Below are 18,756 nucleotides of genomic sequence, written 5' to 3' on the forward strand. Positions count from 1 at the left end.
GTTTTTGGGTCAAGGTGAAAAGGAAGATAGAGTAATAGAATATCAGGTATAATGCAAGGAAAATGAAGGTTTCTGAATTATATTTTAAAGTGAATTTTCTACAATTATTTCTTTCATTTGTGAAAGATATTTTTACCAAAGGTTTATCTTATGTTTTTAATTCTAAAAGGAATGACATTGATTTTTTAATAGCTGAGTTAATTAGGACTAGATTAATTACCCCAATGTTAGTGTAGGAAATCAACCTGCTATGACAAATTCAGTATCACTGAACCAAAACATGTTTCTACAAAAAGCATGTTAACATTATATCATAAAAATGATTGCCTTAAGGTTTCAAATTAAGATTTTTAACACTGCTTTTGTGTTGAGTTTCTATTGCTGCTTAACAAATTACCACACATTCAGCAGCTTAAAACAAAGCCCATTTATTAACACACAGTTCTGTAGGTCAAAGCTTAGAGCATGACGTACTTGGGTTCTTTGCTCAGTTTCTCACAAGGCTTAAATCAGTGTGTTGGCCAGACTCTATTCACACCTGGAACTACAGGCCCCATCAGCTTATGTGGTTGTGTCAGGACTTCATTCCTTGGGGTTGTAGGACTAAGGTTCCAATTTACTTGCTGGCTGTCAGCCAGGTATTGTTCTCAGCTCCTACAGGCCATTCTCTTTCCTTTCCCCATGACACAGCTCCTCCATTTTCAAAACCAACAATAGAGAATCTTCCTTGTGTCCCTCTGTTCTTTTCAGTCTGTCTTGCCAGAAGGAGCCCGTTTCCTTTTAGGGGCTCATCTGCCTTGAAGGATAATCTCTTTTTCTTAACAGCAATATAATATACAACATACCTAATCATGCGGGTGAATATTTCATTATATTCACATGTCCTCAGGGTGGTTCATGACCAGGACAGCAGTGGAGAATGAGGATCTTGAAGAAGGTTTAGGAATTCTTCCAGCCACACTATTAAAAAATATCAGCACCATGAAGAAATGTACTGTCCTTCTAAGCAAACAGAAAGGAACTTACCTCTATGATGACAAGATAAAATCTAAATATATTTTCAGTTTAAATCTTATGTTAACTGCTGACTAACTGGTATGTAAATACTTACATCTATTTGAATTCTCTAATTCAGCATTTTACATTATCATAAATATTTATGGCCTCTGATGGCAACTTAATTTTAATCAATATAAATTGAAAATATTTAGGGCTTGTGACAGGCAGAAAAGAGACAATGAAATTGTGAAAATATCTGCACTATTGGATTTTAACTGAAAAATGAGAGCATTTCTTAATAAACAGTCCTCATTTTCTTAGATTTATTTACATTTACCAAAGCTAAGCACTGAGTCTGGCACAGAGTAGGTCTCAAATCCTCATTCAATTGCATGGTGATGTCAACAGATTTTAGATGGTCATGTCAATAGGGAATGATGCATATTTGAAGGCCACACGGATAGGTAGATGACCTGTCCCTGTCAGGGAGGGTGCTTTGCTTTCAAACTTAATTTCCAGATCATATTAGCAATTTCTTGTTATCTTGGACTCAGTACCATGAGCTCCACATTCTATTTTCTTTCAGTTCTTTGACGCTAACTTGCAGAGAGACCTTGTAAAAATGATTTTTAAATTCCATCTCCTCTCAAGTGAATGTTCTACCTCTTGGGAATTTTGGATGGAACAATTAAATAATAATGTGAAGTGTGAAGGCAGAGGGTGTTTTGTTCCCTCAGAGAAGCCTGCCTTAGCCAGAGTTAAACAGGATAGTGCCAGATTAGGAATTTGATTGCAAAACAAAGTCATTTTTCCCCCTGACAAATAATCCCTTCACCAGCCCCCTGCTCAGTAGCTACAAAAAAATAAAACTTTTTTAAAGTAGTTATTTTAAAAAAGGAAATTAATTTAAGGAAACTGTAAGGCAATTTATGTTGCTTGAAAAGATCTACATGTGTTTGAAGACATACAAAATTAAACGTGTTCTAGCTCTATGTGCCCTCAGCTTGACATTTCACTCATCTATGGTAGAGTAATGCAGAAACATCCCTCTAAAGCATCCCTTTTATTTAGGTGTATTTTATTTCACATTTTAGAGTTTGATAGAAATGAGTTAATCAGTCCTAAGCCATCTATTTATTCATGATGCTAATTTGATTCCTCGCGTAACACCTCTTCCAAAATAATTCTGGCTTAATTTCTTTCTTATCTCCACTATTTCTTGCTTAGGTGCAAGTTACACAGAATGAACTCAAAATAAGTTACATCCATACATTCATTAAACATTTGCCAACTTTTGTTTTCATCATTCTTTAGCTTCATTTAAAATAAACATTCCACATAGGGAAGGTCTTTGGAAATTGTACTGAGGTGAAAGCATCTTTTGCTGTTTTTCCCACGGTGGTTTGTAAAATACTGGTACCCCAATAAGCTACCAGAAGAGAAAAAAAACAATCCCTGGTCCAAAACAGTGGACATTCAGCAGGCTTTTTTCACCTTTTGTATTGTTGAGCAAGCACATGCATATTGAAATGTCTGAGAAGTTTTCTAGTGGGAAACCCAGAACTAACTTGACCATGGAATACACACCCCTCCCCACCACTTCTTTTCATTATAATACTCTGTGAAACAAGCTCTGGCAAAGGCTGGTCTGTGGAAGTGCCTGCTGTACAGCATCAGTGGTGAGGCTATCTTCTACATCTGAGTATTAGTTCAATGAATGGCTCATGGTTCTCCAATAACCCTGCTTTAAAATGTTGCTGATACAAATTGAAAATATTGTTCTAGCAAACTTGTGAAATTAGCCATATCTAAAATATAGGGCTTTATGAGTAGAGGGATATAAAATTGAACAGTTTAATTTTAAAAGATATGTAATTTTAAAACAAACTGATCAATTTCTTCCATACTTTTGAGTTTTTAAGACTGGTATGTTTCTGGAGAAGTTCTGTCTAGTTGAAATTTAAATGAACAATGTTAACCAAATGGAGTCCCGCTGTGTCTAACCTGGTACGTGTGTCTAAATGGGAACAGATGCATTTCTTCCATTATACATGTTCACTCCTCTAATAAGAGGAAGGAGAAGCCCTGTGGCCACAAACTTCTTAGCTCTGTGGGCCTCAGATACTGTAGGAACTTCCAAAAATAACTATCTATATATATTTTTTAAAAAAAGTAGAATATGAATGTGAAGAATATGCAATGCCAAAGTAGTAGATTATTTAGTAGACTAGTGTTACACTATTGGACCACATGTTAGAATCTTGATGATTTGCTCAAAGAGGCATCATTGATCCTCTATTAGTGATCTGAGCAAAATATTCAGAACAATGGGATGCAGTTATGAGAATTCTTAAGAATTAGAACAAGGTATGCAATTTTATTAAAAGCTTCTTAGATAATTCTGGTACATATATGACTCTGCTTTAGAAACTCTTGTCTAGATCAAAGACACTGAAATTCTTATAATCTCATTATATGGGAAAGAGTGCACTAAAAGGTTAGAATAACCACGAAAATTTGACAGCTTTGTAAGGTAATGGACTTGTATATGTTCTGCTCCATTTTCCTCCCAGGATTTCCATAGTACCTAGCAAGTAGTAATTACTCAATTAGATATGCTAAAAGAATAAGTGAATGAAACACTGAATGACTGGTGGCAACTGTCCATCTCTTCTTAGCAAGAATGGGAGGAACTTGATAAATTACCCAGCAAAAATAATTTTAGATTTCTAACTGGATCATAATTTTTCTCATTGGGGATTCTGGGTCTTGATAACGATCAATATAAGAAAATGCACTAAGTCATACTGGTGATTACTTCTTGTATATGATGGCATTATTAAATTTTTACTTAAGATTTTTACATATTAAGAATTTTTATTCATATAAATTACTTTTAAATTAATGACAATGGCACATGTGTAGACAAGAGGACAGTGTTCTTTATCTCAAATCAAATTTTCCCATGATATCATCAGCTTTGATTATAAATAATGGTGCCTGCCCTGCTCTCCTTTTCAGCCAGCTGTTGCAAACACTGATATCATGTTTATTAAAATTCACATTCCATGGGACACGCTGTGCAAGTATGCAGAGAGGCTGAATATCAGGATGCCCTTCAGGTACTTGGAAATTTTATTTCATTTTCTCTCAATATATATTAAGATCAGTCTTTTTGCAAAACCTTACAGCAATAAATGCAATTCTTTCAACAAGGGAAATGCTTTTTCTTCCAAAGGTTAGGTGATCTGGGACACTTTTTTCCCCTTATAATTTGCTTGCCTAATGTGGAAAATCTTCTGCCTCCCTAGGTACTTTATATCATTTCTAGGTGGACTTTTCTAGAGCGAGAGAAAAAGTCGTTTCCAAATTTTAACTGATAACATTATTCTCAAGATCAATCTCATTTCTTATTTCTTATGGGTGGATAGAACTCTCGTTGTTTTTGTGGAAGGCAGGAGGTTTAAGTATTATCCTCAAGTAAACAAATACGGTGTTCTTCTCTGGATAGTGGTTAGCAAGAATCATCCCTCAGATGCAATTCAACCAGATGGTTTCTTAGCTCTGCCCTCAGTATCAAAGGAAAATTGTAATGAGATGCCTGCTCAGTTCAAAGACTTATCAGTCCTTCCTGTAGACCAACAAATATTAAATAGACATGATTTCCTATATTGCAGAATGTTTTCCTTTCCTCCATCACTTACCAAATTAAATTCAGTAGTTTTCCTATTATATACAAAGTGTAAACTCACATTGAAGATATGAACAATTACATTCATTTTAAGCTCAGCATGCTTCATCAGCTCCTAAGAATGTTTTAAAAGGTTCAGAGTAACAATATACCAATAAAAATGGCCTCTAAATAATGAATATGAATGAACAGCAGAAGCACAATTCAAACATATGGAGAAATTTCTCATACTTGGTAGCATGAAAGAGGCCAACTCTGGTTAAAAGTGCTGGCATCAATAAGTCTTATGATATTCATTTTTAAAAAAATGATATTATTTTTTTATTTCCTGGTAAGGATACATTTGAAAGAGGAGTTCTGAGACATGTAAACAAAGAAATACAAAAATCATGAAAATTATGCAGTTATTATCTCTTCTTATTAATGTTGTATCTGAAATTTTGTCTTTATACTATGTTTTTCTAAATAATGTTTACAATTGCTGTATAGTGATTTAATAATAACATATTAGAAAATATGAAACATTTTTCAAAATGTATCAAAATAATGCTGGTTCCACAGGCTCAGTAGAAAAATATTCTGTGACCAAATATGCTATTTATTTATGATATTCTGAATTCTGAGTTACACAATGTTTCTTCACTGTAGGAATTTTTATAGAAGTGCTCCTCATTTTCAGTCTTCAGAGTGCATCAAAGTCACCCAAGAAACTTTGTAAAAATAAAGGTTTGTGGAACATACGCCAGGATATTCTGGCTTATTAAGTCTAGGATAAGCTTGAGTATATACATTTGTAACACACTTCTCAAATGATTCTGATGCAGATGAGAAAGAAATACTGTCTCAGAGATTGTAACATTTTAATTACATAATTTTTATGAATTTCAAGGGACAGCTATACCGAGCAACCTTCCCCAAACTCCCACCTGATAATGAATTTTTTAAAAGTTTCATATGACAGTATCCTTGGGAAAATAGCTAGAGGAGTGCTGGAACACAGACTTCTTTTGGAACATATTTCCAGACGAGCTTAAATAATAGATACAGCATTGCCTAATGCCTTAGTTATCAGCTATTTGTTTATTTATGATATTCCTGAAATTTGGGATGGTTCTCAGCTCATAAAAAGAGAAAGCTAATCAAGCATAAACTACATAGCAAAGTGTTTCATGGTGGCCAATTCACATTCCAACTGTCAACTGTTAGCACATTTAAGAACATATATGCTGTCTTTAAATATACAAAAATAGCAAAGAACTTAAATAGGAAAATGCATCTCTTTTTAAAGATTTACACATAAAAATGTGGCTAATCTACATATTTACTCAACATTGAAATATGCATGTTATATTCCACAAAAAAGCTGCAAATTTATTCTGAAAAAATATTAGTTTTAACACTGCCTGCAGAAGTTTTCAGCTGACTTGTATGAACATGAATCTTGAGCAATTTACATGAATTATCAGATTGAATGTATGTGTAAAATTCTGTATACCTATATTTTCTAGCTGTCTCTTTGCTTGATTATTCCTCTAAAGTAAATATAACCTAAATATTGGACTTGATGTTTCAAAACTCACCAAGGGAATTTCAGGAATTAAAATACTCTACATTTTTTAATGTTTTTCCTGTCAGGATGGACTTAACCTGTACTGTCTACATTCCAGAAATACCAACTCCTGCTTTCATTATTTTTCTTTTAATTCAAAGGTGCTCCCTATTCATTCTTACCTCTCTTTCACCTTAAAAGTGTCAAACACGTTTTAGGATGATTCAGTCATCCTAAATGCTTCTCAGGCTGAGTTACAAGGTGGGGTCAACCTTCCATCTTTCCTCAAGCTTCCCCTACAAATATTTTAAATGCAGCAAATTTGGGGGAATATTTTCAACTTCTTAAGAACCATCTTTTTTCTAGATAAAAGAAATATTTTATCACAATTAGGATTAAATTTAGATCACTTTTTTATGCAAAGGATGCCTTATTCAAAAATAAAATGATATGAAAACAGACAGGAAACCTAATATACAGAATAAATAAAAGTAGAGTATTTGTGCTTGACAAGAAGCCAGAGACCCAGGGTCCCATCTGTGTGACCTCCCTCCCCTCTTAGCCCTGCATTCATTTCTGCATGTGGCTACTTGGCTGTGTGAAACTGGTTGGAAACAGCATTGACATAATTATTTACTTATAATTTTGAGCGATTGTGTAACAGTGGGTAAAATAAATAAATGCTGCCCTGATGCAAGGTGTAAAATAGCAGACATCGTTCAAAGGAAAAATAAAGAAAGCTCTGTACCTGAATAATACACAGTTAGTAAATTACAGAGTGGAGGATTAGGGGTAGAAAATGATTTGGTTCTGCAGGCTCATTTCTGTAGGAAACTAAGAATGGCAGGTGATTGTTAGCTTTAGTGTACACTTGTATATTGCTGGGGGTATATAATTAAAAACAAAATCTCCCCCAATCCAGAAAACTGCTCCACAAATGTAGAAAAGAAAGAAAACACTTTTATTATTGAATAAGCATTAAAATAGAATGGGATGTGCATCACAGGTAATTTGCCAAGAAATTGCAACAACATAAAGAAATTGTAGCTTTTTATGTAGCCAAACAGTACAACCCATGACTGACATGCTCTCAAGATAAACATAACCAGTCCTCAAGTAAAAGGACTCACTAGCACTAATTTTCACATAGTTCATCCTAGCTTCGATTAGTAATCAAGCTGTTAGTTAATCGGAAAATTTGTGTCTCTTATTTTAATTTTTATTTGCTCTTATGATGTAGTGGTCTTAAAGATATGTATATTCATCTTGTATGACTTTCTTCCTTTATTTGTTCCAAGGCATTTCAAAATTTAAAAAAAATGTTTAAAAAACTATTTCAAAATAGCAACAAAAAAGAGCAGTGCTTAATCCAAATGCTCTTTGATTGTATATGTCTTATTATATCCATGACCAATACTTATAACTATAACCTTTTTCTCCTCTTACTCACATTCCTAGATATTTGATATTAAAATTATACTAATTTCTACTTTTGTAGTTTTCTAATAATATCTTATCAACAAATGTTTACTGAATGTAGTGTTCTCCGGCACCGAAGGAGATAATCGCAACTCTGAATTAAATGAAGGCTCACTCATTCCTCAGCCATCTTAGTGCTTACCACTTATCAAATAATGTGACAAGTATACATCGGGCATATAAAGTCAAATGAAATAGAACTACTGTCTTCAAGAAGCTCAATGTACTACAAAAGATAGTCAGTGAATAGTTGTATAACAATGGGATAAATAGTGCAAGACAGTCTGTCTATGTAGAGGAAGTTCAGAGTGAAGATGGGTTTATAGTCCAACGGGATTGAATGATATATGCACACAAACAAATGTATGTTTGAAAAAAATGAAGGGGGAAGATAATTTAAAGTGTGAGTTCAGAAGACACATAGCAAGCTTTAAAATCTCAAATTTGAATTTAGTGGTTAGTATGTCGGGACAACCTAAAAACTATTTTCTAGTCATAGGACCAGTGATTGCAATGAAGTGGGGTAGCTAAGAATGTTTTCTAGTTTTCTAAGCAGTTAGCACAGGAATACATATAAATTGTCCTGCCTCTCAGCAGTGCTTTCTAGATACCACACTGATCCTCTGTAATGGGTTTCGTGAGTGGGGATACAGAGGCTCAGGATGACGTTCCCAAGCTCCAGGATGAGGATGTAGTGAGAATCTTTGAAGAGATTAATTAACCTCTGTCATTAGAATTTTTAGTTTCTCTAAAATAAAACATGTTCCACACCTGCTTAAAACACATATCTTCCCATTGCTTTTCATCCAAAACCTGAGCATTAGTGGTCAGACTCCTCATTTTCTGTGCCTTGTTCATCATGCCCCCACGTCTTTTATCACTATCCTCAACTCGTAATTTCTACTCTGGTGATTACCTAATTAGTCACAGCTCCTGAATCTCAACAATGTTTGTTCTTGGTCTCATAACCACTTCATAGGCAGTCTATAAGGCCGTGTCTCAAGGCTCATTCAGGGGACTACTCCCACTCAGGCTTCAAGATTCAACACAGACAGCACACCCTCTGGGAGTGTTTCCCTGTCTCCTTTCTCCTTCTCTGCAGAAACTTGTGGAGATTCCTTCCTAGGTACTTCCACAGAACTCTACTTTCCTGCATTGGCATATTTTATCATAACTATCACTTGTCTTCTCAATTGTAAAGGAAGCTCTTTAAGAGTAGAAACACTCCTTATTCTCTAAATTTTTAGAGGTTATACTTTAACATTCCTTGCAAAATCAGAAATATTCATTACATATGTGTTTAGATGGAGGGATAGATGGATGACTTCGTATAACAGATACTGTAGTTAATATGCATCGTGTAGCAGAAGTGAGACCTTCAAAAAATAGAATGAAAAATCAAATATTTAAAATGATGTATTGATTTATGAAAGTGTTTTGTTATTAGTAGCTTAGATTTTGAAATTAAAACAATGTAAATTTTATGTATTATACTGGTTGATTTCATGTCTTTCTTAAGCATGTGGAAGTTGGAATATTGAAATGCTCAAAATGATCGCATGTTGTCACTCACTGGTTTCACTATTTTCATGTGACTTTCCCCAGCTGATTTCTGTTATTTTTCAGGAAAAAGTCCTATTACACTGACCCGAGGAGCAAATCAACGGGCAGGTTGGTGGGTGATACATAATTTGTTTATGATTAATTTGCCATTTGGGGAAAAAAATAGAAAGACATTTGATTACCCTTACCCGCAGTTGTAAATTTTAGGGAAAAAAACACTTTATTGATTTATTCAATAGATTTCAAAAAAGATGTGCCACATTGAACAATGTTTAAAAACAGACAATCTCTTTTATTTTAATGTACCATTGACATTCCTGCAATCTTCACTTGATATATTTGCAAGTTAGGATTTTAGAAGATTTTAAATTTTGAAAATACTTATAAAGCCAAGATTGATAGGTAAATATTGACCCACTTGACTAATAAATTAACAGACCCAACAGAGACCTTCTAGATCATGTGACCCAAATCTCTTATTTGACCAAACTGGTAAAGGAAAGACTAGCATTCACAGTGATGAATCGCCAAACAGCACCTTGGAATCACAAAACTAGTCTTATTCCACCACCCAAAGCTGCCTTTCTTATCCTAATATTGAACAAACTTCTTTTTAAGAGCTTTCATGAAGCTCTTGAAAAACAGCATCTCTTACCAATTTGGGTAACAGCAGCTATGTTAAAGGAATTCATCAAACCACAAGCCTCAGATAGAAGAAATTATCCTACCTGAACTGCCGTGGTCTTGTTTCACTGGAGGAACTGTTTCCTTTTAATGAATACTAAAATAAAAAGCTTCTTACACCTGGCTGTTTTTCTGCTCATTGTGATAAAAATCAACTAACTAAAACAAAATATGAATTTGGTAGAGTATGCCCTATTGAATAATGTTATGGGATATTGCAAGTCAGAATGGCACAAAGTAGAAGATTTATATAATGTAAATATCAGACCATTTCAGGATAGTTCTTCTAACAAGAAAATGGCTGAATATAATTTAGAACTTTACAATAAGAAAGATTTTAATTTTAAAATTTCAAACATTAAATTAGGCATGGTAGGGATTGGTGACAAAACAAATAAATCATGAAAGAAGAAACTTAATATTAGAACAAGTATTAAAGGGGTTAGTACTCAAGTTGCTCTTTTAAAAAACTGTGATCCCCAGCCAAGTCAGATTTTCCTTTTTTTGTCCAGTTAGCACGCACGCGCAGCATCAGAATGAACTTCCATCACTTCCCTTGTGCCTATTTGGTCCTGGTCTGTGTAGCAAATTTCAGTTAATTTTCATGTAATAAAGCCAAAGTCACTGGAATATTATAACTTATAAATTTACAACTGCAGATTTTTATGGGGTTTTTTTTCCTGCATGCTCCTGCTTAATGTTGGAATTGTTGAGAAATGCCTGAATTCAATTTTGTTTGCTCTGTAGAATTAGTGAGATTCTGCTGCTGTGTAATGAGTGGGTTTTCTGATAAACAGGCATCTTTATTTTAGGGACTTGCAGAAGGATGAAATGCTGTATTTTAAAATGGCCACAAATGTTTATTTATCTAATACTATCATAATTTAGTTTTAGAATAAACTTGTGTTTAGAATGACTAATAAACACATATATATTAAATCCTAAAGAAACAGCATTTTAACAGTAGAAAAATTTTTTTTCTATTTTGGTTAAATTCAAAAGTAAACAGAAAATGAACACTATATCTGTTTATTATCTTTTGTAGTTACAATTTTCTCTTTCATGAAATAAAAATTCAGTAGTCAGTTATTTCAAGTAATTACTAAAGTCTCTTAAATGCTACTATAGTCAACCTTTTTACAGTCTACTTTTTACAAATATTCCCTTTGTCCCTTTACTTTGTGGATGCAAATGGAGAGGGTAGTGAACAAATAGGAAAGGGGGTTATGAAAGTATATTACATATTAAACTGAAAAAAAGAAGGTTGTGTTGTTTGCCTTAATTTAGACTTTCAATTAAGGAAATGAATGATCTTGATGTTTAAAAAAACTACCATTGGAGGAGAAAAATTTAGTGGAGGGGTGTGTGTGTGTGTGGTCATCATCATTATAAAGTTACAAAACCCAATTTGTAGATAGTTAGAAAGAGAGGAACAAAATTAATTGTGTGCACTTAGATTTCACTTGCATTTTTTCTTTCTTGAAGTGGGAAAGGTATTTTGTGCAAGGGTATTTCAGCCAATAAACATGAGGTGATAATTGATATACAGGCAATTACTCAGATTTTGAAGTTCATCATTTCTCCTGGCAAGTCGATAGGAAGGGGTTATAGTTTTACTATTGCTACTATTTATCATTTGTTTACAATGCACTTGCACATTCAGTTTTTAAAGAGTCTTTAAAATGATCCTTCAGGAAAGCATAACAAATTGCAACTGGTTTGGGGAATTAGGAAAAAAATCAATGACTCTATCATCACTACTCCCCACCCCTCATGCCTCAACCCCCAGCCTTCGCAGCTGGTATGACGCAATCTGGGCTCTGACCAAGTATTTTTGCCTCTTTAATTCAGATTTCTTTTCATTCCCTCCTGGAAACAGGAAGAATGCATGTGTGTGATTGTTGAGTGTGGGTGTGTCTTATGTCTTTTTGGAACCCTTTTTTTTTTTGGAGCGGCAGTGGAAGGTAGGCATTACTCCAGGATGCATCCTCATCTAATGCTAAAATGTGACTTTGTTCCAGTGTACACAATTATTTTAGAAGACTCAAAAAATGGATGTCTCAAAACCCAATGGTTCTGGACAAGTCAGCGTTTCCAGAGCTGGAGGAGTCAGACTGCTACACCGGCCCCTTCAGCCGTGCAAGGATTCACCAGTGAGTTCCCACCCGTTTGCTCCCACTACCTGCCATGGCATCTTTCATTACCGGGAGTTATTGGTAGAATAAGAATAGCTGGGAACAGTCCCACAGTTTGCCAAATAAGTCAGAGAAGGTATCCTTTTATTAAAATGTACACTTAACCTAGAACAACAGTCAGTGAACATTATTAATTAATTATCAACTATGATTTAGAGACATTCCAGTAGTGAATAATTAATTGTAAACTCAGGGAATGACAGTCTAGCTCTTAATTCTTTGAAAATAATTACTGTGATAGTAAGTCAGTTAATGTAACAAAAGTAACATAAAAGATGAGAATTTAATAATAATAGAATTGATGTTAAATAACATGCTTGAGTAATATTGTTCTAATTAACAAATTACATTTAAAATTATATTTAATTAATGTGTATATATTAGTTTAATCTTATTAAACTAAGGTGAATAAGAATTTTTTAGGGATTTGTTACATGCCTATCTATCTACCAACATACAGTATCTCCTTTATTTACTGCTTACTATTTGTTAAGTTTCTACATGATGCAGATTGAGGTTATGGCACAGTCCCTGCTTTCACTGTACTTCCAGTCAACTGGGTCAGACAAAAAGGTAAAGTTAATAATTAAACAAAATAAGATAAGCATGAAGACGGAGAAATGTGCAGTATACAGTGGGTCTATGGCTGCAAGATCAATTTGCCATACACAGTTTTGGACTGACTTGTCTTCTGGGATGGTGGCAGTTGAGAGGCAGGATGAAACAGAATTCCTGACCACCAGACGTGTAGCTGAGCCAGTAATCAATGGGAAACCCTCTCTTTCCAAGTATTTTATGTATGCTATTATTTACTCTTACAGGCGAATCTGCAAGCATTATTTTTTAATTCCAGTTACGAGAAATGGAGGAAGGAATGGAAACCCAAATGACTTCTACATTTAGAGACACGTTGCAGTTTCATGGAAGCTGCTTCAGCTTTTTGTTGTACTTTTTTCAAGCTCTGTGTTGCCCCGATTTTTTAAAAAAATCTGCTCTTTCCCTTGGAACCTGAGAAACTGGGGCAATTTTCCAAAAATCTCAATCATATCATGCAACTGTCTTGCTTAAATTTCTTGCAATGGACTCTCATTTACACTTACAATAAAACTCAGAATTTTTATCAGCTACCATGTGGACCTAAATGTTGTGGTCCCTGCCCAGCGCTATCCTCTCATCTTCTACAATTTCCATGCCATCTACTTACTTCAGGGGCACAAGCTTCGGTTCCACCCATTGAGTGCTCGAGCTTTATTCCATCCCAGAGTTTTTGTTCTTGCTGTTCTCTTTTGCCAATATGCTCTTCCTCCACATCTTCACATGGCCTGTCCCTTCTTATCATTCAGCTCCCACTCAAAACCTGCAGCTCAGGGAGCCCTTCTCTGAAAATCTTATCTGTAGTCCCCTTGTCCAGTCATACCCTATGCCATTAAGCAGTTTCCTTTTTTCTTCATATTAGCAACTCCTGAAATTGTGTAACTGATTTATTTACTTATGTATTATCTGTTTCCTTCATTTGTAATGTAACTCCACAGAAAAAGAATTTATCTCTTAAAAAATACTTGTTCCAAAAATTCTGGATCAATCTGATGGTAAAATAATTGATGGACATTTCTTTTTATGCTTATAATTAACAGGAGACAAGAACTGTTAACTCAGTGCATCCAAGTACAGAAATAGAAAGCACAATATCAGAATATTAGAACGACTCTGGGTCTAATAAAATGGGCAGGTATATAGGTTACCATAATACAAGGCAGAGTAAAATTAACGCATTAGGAAAGATACAAATGAAGTGTGCATTTTTGTAAGAGAGGTAAGAACTATACCTAGAAGAGAAGATCCAGCAAACCTTTATGAAGGAGCTAGTTCTTTTCAGCAGGGAGGAAGGGAAAAGTGTGGAGGGAGGCAGTGAGAGGTAAAAGAACAGATATGAGAAACAGAACAAAATCTTGAGGTAAAGAAAGATGGGATTCCATGGTGACGATCAATTTGGCAGACTAGCAGGTACAAGAAGCCAGAGCTGTAAGAAGACAAAGGGGGAGGTTGAAATGCAAGAATAGAGAGCCCTCAGAAGAAAGTAAAAAATTTAATTACGCGTATTGGAGAACTGCTGACCCATTAATAGTGGGAGTCCTCCAAGAGTCAGAACAGGGCATTAAAGTCAGGTGGGAAGTTGTGCAGCCAGGTAAGAGGGCATTCTTTTCATAACCTAGGCAAGAGCAAATGAGACCCAGAACTAGATGGATACAAGAAAGCCAGCGGGGGGCAGTATAGTTATAAAAGTTACTTTGTGTGGCAGTGACTCTTTGAATATGGATAGTAAAGAGAAAGCAAGGATCAGAGAAGACCTAATACTTCAGCACTGAGTCTGAGAAAATGGCGATTTATCATTCATACAGATAAAACAATTGGAAACAGACATTGTCAAGCAGTGGAGTGAGAGCCAGAATGCTTCCATTTTTTTTTAAATGGAAAATGCTTCCATTTTTCATTTTTTTAAAATGGAAAATGCTTCCATTTTCCATTTTTTTAGCATTTCCAATGCTAAAAACAGACCCTTCCTTTCCTCCTGGGATCACCCTGTTGGTTTTCCTGTCACTGACTCTGACGCGATTCCTCCTTGCAGCTCTTCCCATGTAGGGACAGAATAGGGCCAATAGGGAAGAGAGAACAATTGCTCATTATTAAAGTTCTGTAAGATAAGCTTGCTTGGAAAATGTGGCATGGGGAATTGCATCAATTTTTAATGTGTTCTCTTTAGAACTACGTTGCTTAATTAAAATGTATGGGAGCCCATGGAAACTCCTTGTTTGGTGCCAAACAAAAATCATGAAGACACCCAGGCTTTCTTAGGAACCGAAAGATATTTACATGAACATTTGATAATACCCTGTATGATGTGTATTTAATTTTTCTCTGCTGATTGATTTTCTTTTTAAAGAGGATAGTTTATTTTCTGATTTACTCTACTTCACATACATTAGTATAAAAGAGAAGACAGATGGATGGCCACCTGGGAAGTTCTTCCTGTTGCTGGATTCTGTGCTCTGTTCTGACTATTAAAACCACCCCCGCTATCTTAACAGCTTCATAATAAACAATAAGGACACCTTCTTCAGCAACGCTACTCGAAGCAGGATCGTTTATCACATGCTGCAGCACACCAAATACGAGAATGGAATATCAAAAGTGGGTAAGAACACTAAATAATAATGCAGAGAAAGGAAAATTAGCAGTTGCTAATGTTACCAAGAAATATTTAACAACTGAAGCTTCGCCTTCATGCATTAAATATGAACATGTAACACACTGAGCACAAACTCTAAACATTCTATTTGCCTGCCTTTCAATAAAACAAACTCTTTTAAGAACATTTTGCCATATGTATCAAAATGTGAAATATGCAAACATTTTGGAAGAGAAATTTTGTTCTTGAAATGTATGCCAAAGAAATAATCCAACTTTGAATAACAATATACAAAGACATTTGTTCATTGTGGCTTTGTAGTAAAATAAAACTGGAAATTCTGTAACTGTTCATCATTAGGAATTGGCAAATGAACTAGGTTACATTCACACAATACATCTATTAAAAATTAAATAATACAATGAATTCTCAACACCACTATCTTTTTGAGATTCTTTGAGGGGTGGAGAATTCCTCTGCCCCCTTAACCAAATTTTGAGTTGAGGAACAAGTTACTGTAGGCTTATGTGATCCCCAATGAGTAGATGTTAAAATTCCCCCTGTATCATGATGTGGCAAAGTGAAATCTTATGTTAGCACCTTGCAAATCTCCCTGTGTTAATATTGTAAGGACAGAATTACACCCTCAACATCAGTCTCTTTCAAAACCTCAGTGTCCTCATAGGTGAGGTGGTTAGGGAAGTCATTTTGGTTATTCTAAGTTTTTCAAGTAACTTATTGTTTGAAGTATATGCATGTTGCTTCAGAAGACAGTCTTCATTTAAACTAACTCAAGAACTGGTCCTTTCTTCTCTTTTCAGGTATCTGTAAACTGATAAACAATGGCTCCTATATAGCAGCTTTTCCCCCACATGAGGTAATTTTGAAATACAATTTCCATTACAAACTAATAAGTTTTCCATGCTCAATGCTTGATCCCATTTTACTTTTAAATTTAAGTCTGGCTTCCCTCTCTCAAGAAAGTTCAATCAGCAACTGGGCTTTTCTGAGGCCCCCGTGACATTTGGTGGCTATACGCAGGCTCCTCTGCCCAGAACCGTCCTACAGTTTGCCCGCATCAGGAGGCCCAGCCCTGGAGGGAACTCATGCACGTGGCTCAGCTGCTCTGGCTGATGCCTCCACTCCAACACAGAGCTCCACGATGACACAGTCGGGGACCCACACCATTCCCAAGGGGCAGGTCCCTGGTTTGTACTTATTGCATTGGGATCCCTGAAAATCAAACCCACAGAAAACCTACAGTCCATTATGTACTTGATTCTCTACCTGATGTTACCTCTCTGCCAATTTTCAGTAGAAAAGCCTGCTCTAAGCTGTGGTGGGCTTCGCCTGCTGAGTCTTGAGTTAAATTTGAATCCGTTATCAGTTTTAACTCTACCATGTCCCCACTCCCCCCAGACACACGCCCTGCATTCATTTTTTAAGCAAATTTGAATTTCCACATAAGAATGGAGTCGTTAAAAATTTCACTGATGTACTTTCAAAACTGGTCGTTGTTCTATGTATTAAGGCTGTGGACTCCCAGGAGTTCACAGAATAGTGCAGCCCATAAGAGATAAAATGTGTTGAGCACTTACTGTTTGGCACTGAGCTAAATGTTTTGTATGGTTTAACTCATTTAATCCTTCCAAAAACTCTTTGAAATAGACGATGATATTAACTCCATTTTATAAATAAGTCATTGAGGCATAGAAACCTTAAGTTTCAAAGGTACAGTTTTGAGCCCTGAAAACCAGACTCCAGTGTCTCTCAGTGATGGTGAAGTCATGGTGTTTAGTAATAGACCTTAGGTTCCACAGAGTAAAGTCTAGTTTACTGTAAGTGAAAGGAATCTCATTGATTTAAAAAGGAATTAAAGAGAAGATTTTTTAAAGAACTATCAATATTTTCAATGAATGATGGATATATAAAGACAACATCATTCCAGAGATAAGCTTAAGTTTACAATTTCTGAAGCTCTCAATAAGTTTTTAATTATTCTGTAAGAAAACAAAACAAAAGCAATTTCTATTTAGTTCAAATTTTAGTAATAGAAGGGGTACCCATTTATCTTACTGTATCTGTTTCAGGGAGCCTACAAGAGCAGCCATCCCATCAAAACTCATGGACCTCAGAATAACAGGCATCTATTATATGAGCGCTGGGCACGATGGGGAATGTGGTACAAGCATCAGCCCCTGGATTTAATTAGGTACTCCATGTGAATCGATAATGGAAAGCATATGCTATTTTGTTGTCATTTTCTTCGATTTGGAATTGTTTCATTTACTCATCAGAATGCAATCAGGAAAAAATAAGCCATTCTGAATCTTTTCAATAAAAGGGACTTAATTTAGGAAACTGATTGGACAGGGGACAGGAAAAGTGAGAAATCAAACAGGAATAATGTGACAACCTGAGATTAACAGTGGAAAATTGCGAACTATCCTAGGCTGAAAGGAAAATGGAATAAAGTATATTTCAGTGCCTGATACCTGGGCTATGAAATTTGTGACCGGGCTACCTACAAAGATGTGAAAATGTAGGGAGTAGAGCTATGGATAAACCATGGCTGTCCTGAGGACAACCAAGACAGGAGAAAAGATCCTGGATTCTCCTTTCCTTCCTTCCTTTCTCCTTTGAGTCTCCAAGTACCTCCTGGCCCCACTTAACCTGGAGCAATTCATAAAGGAATCTGTGTAATCTACTTTCCTATGAAAACATATCAAAACAAGGAAAGACAGAAAAAGGATTCGAGAGCAAAGAGGAAATGACCAACAAAGCATCTAGGTATATACTTATCTTTCAACAAAGATTTAGTGAGTATCTATTTGATTCGAAATATTTGAAAAAAAATTTGCCGAATCTGAAAAGAGCACACTTTAGATATTGTCAGCTACAAAACCCAGTAAACAGAAGAGTTGTGTGGCGTTTTTCAAAAGGTTTCACCATAAGCATCAGAAAGATTTTAATATAAAATACTTCTCCCTAAAAGATTTAAAAATTAATAAAATACTTCTCTCTAAAAACTGTTGAATTTATCATATGTTTATTTATGGTTGAGGTTATTTCTGCAGCCAAATCCTATCATCAAATGAAATGTCACATGGGGAAGCAATATAAAAAATATAAAAATGGAATGGCCATGGGTGAAGTGTGATGGGGAGTGACACAACAGCAGCCCCGAATTCGTCCCTGCCCTGTTGTGGTTTTGAGATATGTTTAAGGAATCACTAGATGGCCTAGAAGATTGGGAATAACACTGCTCTGGTCAAGGGATTTCCCTCACCTTCCTTGCCTGAAACTGTCTCTTTCCTCTCCGGAAGCAGATCAGAAATCTGATGTAACTCAGGTGATTGTATTCCTCTCCGATAATAGTGTCACTCCTCTTACTTAACCTTTAACAGTG

General features: G+C 35.4%; 1 protein-coding gene across 2 annotated transcripts in view; it reads left to right on the forward strand.

Moving 5' to 3' along the window:
- Positions 1-18,756, forward strand: part of ANO3 (anoctamin 3) — a 288,737-nt gene that overhangs the window by 195,714 nt on the left and 74,267 nt on the right. For both annotated transcript variants that reach the window (XM_045825477.1, XM_045825478.1), the window contains 6 exons: positions 4,021-4,121; positions 9,345-9,389; positions 11,987-12,118; positions 15,247-15,353; positions 16,169-16,224; positions 17,438-17,559. In XM_045825477.1, the coding sequence (XP_045681433.1) occupies positions 4,021-4,121; positions 9,345-9,389; positions 11,987-12,118; positions 15,247-15,353; positions 16,169-16,224; positions 17,438-17,559 (563 nt within the window). The remainder of the gene's footprint in view (positions 1-4,020; positions 4,122-9,344; positions 9,390-11,986; positions 12,119-15,246; positions 15,354-16,168; positions 16,225-17,437; positions 17,560-18,756) is intronic.

The sequence above is a fragment of the Phyllostomus hastatus genome, unplaced genomic scaffold (assembly GCF_019186645.2).
Source record: "Phyllostomus hastatus isolate PE091 unplaced genomic scaffold, TTU_PhHast_1.1 phas_scaffold_585, whole genome shotgun sequence".
Lineage (NCBI taxonomy): Eukaryota > Metazoa > Chordata > Mammalia > Chiroptera > Phyllostomidae > Phyllostomus > Phyllostomus hastatus.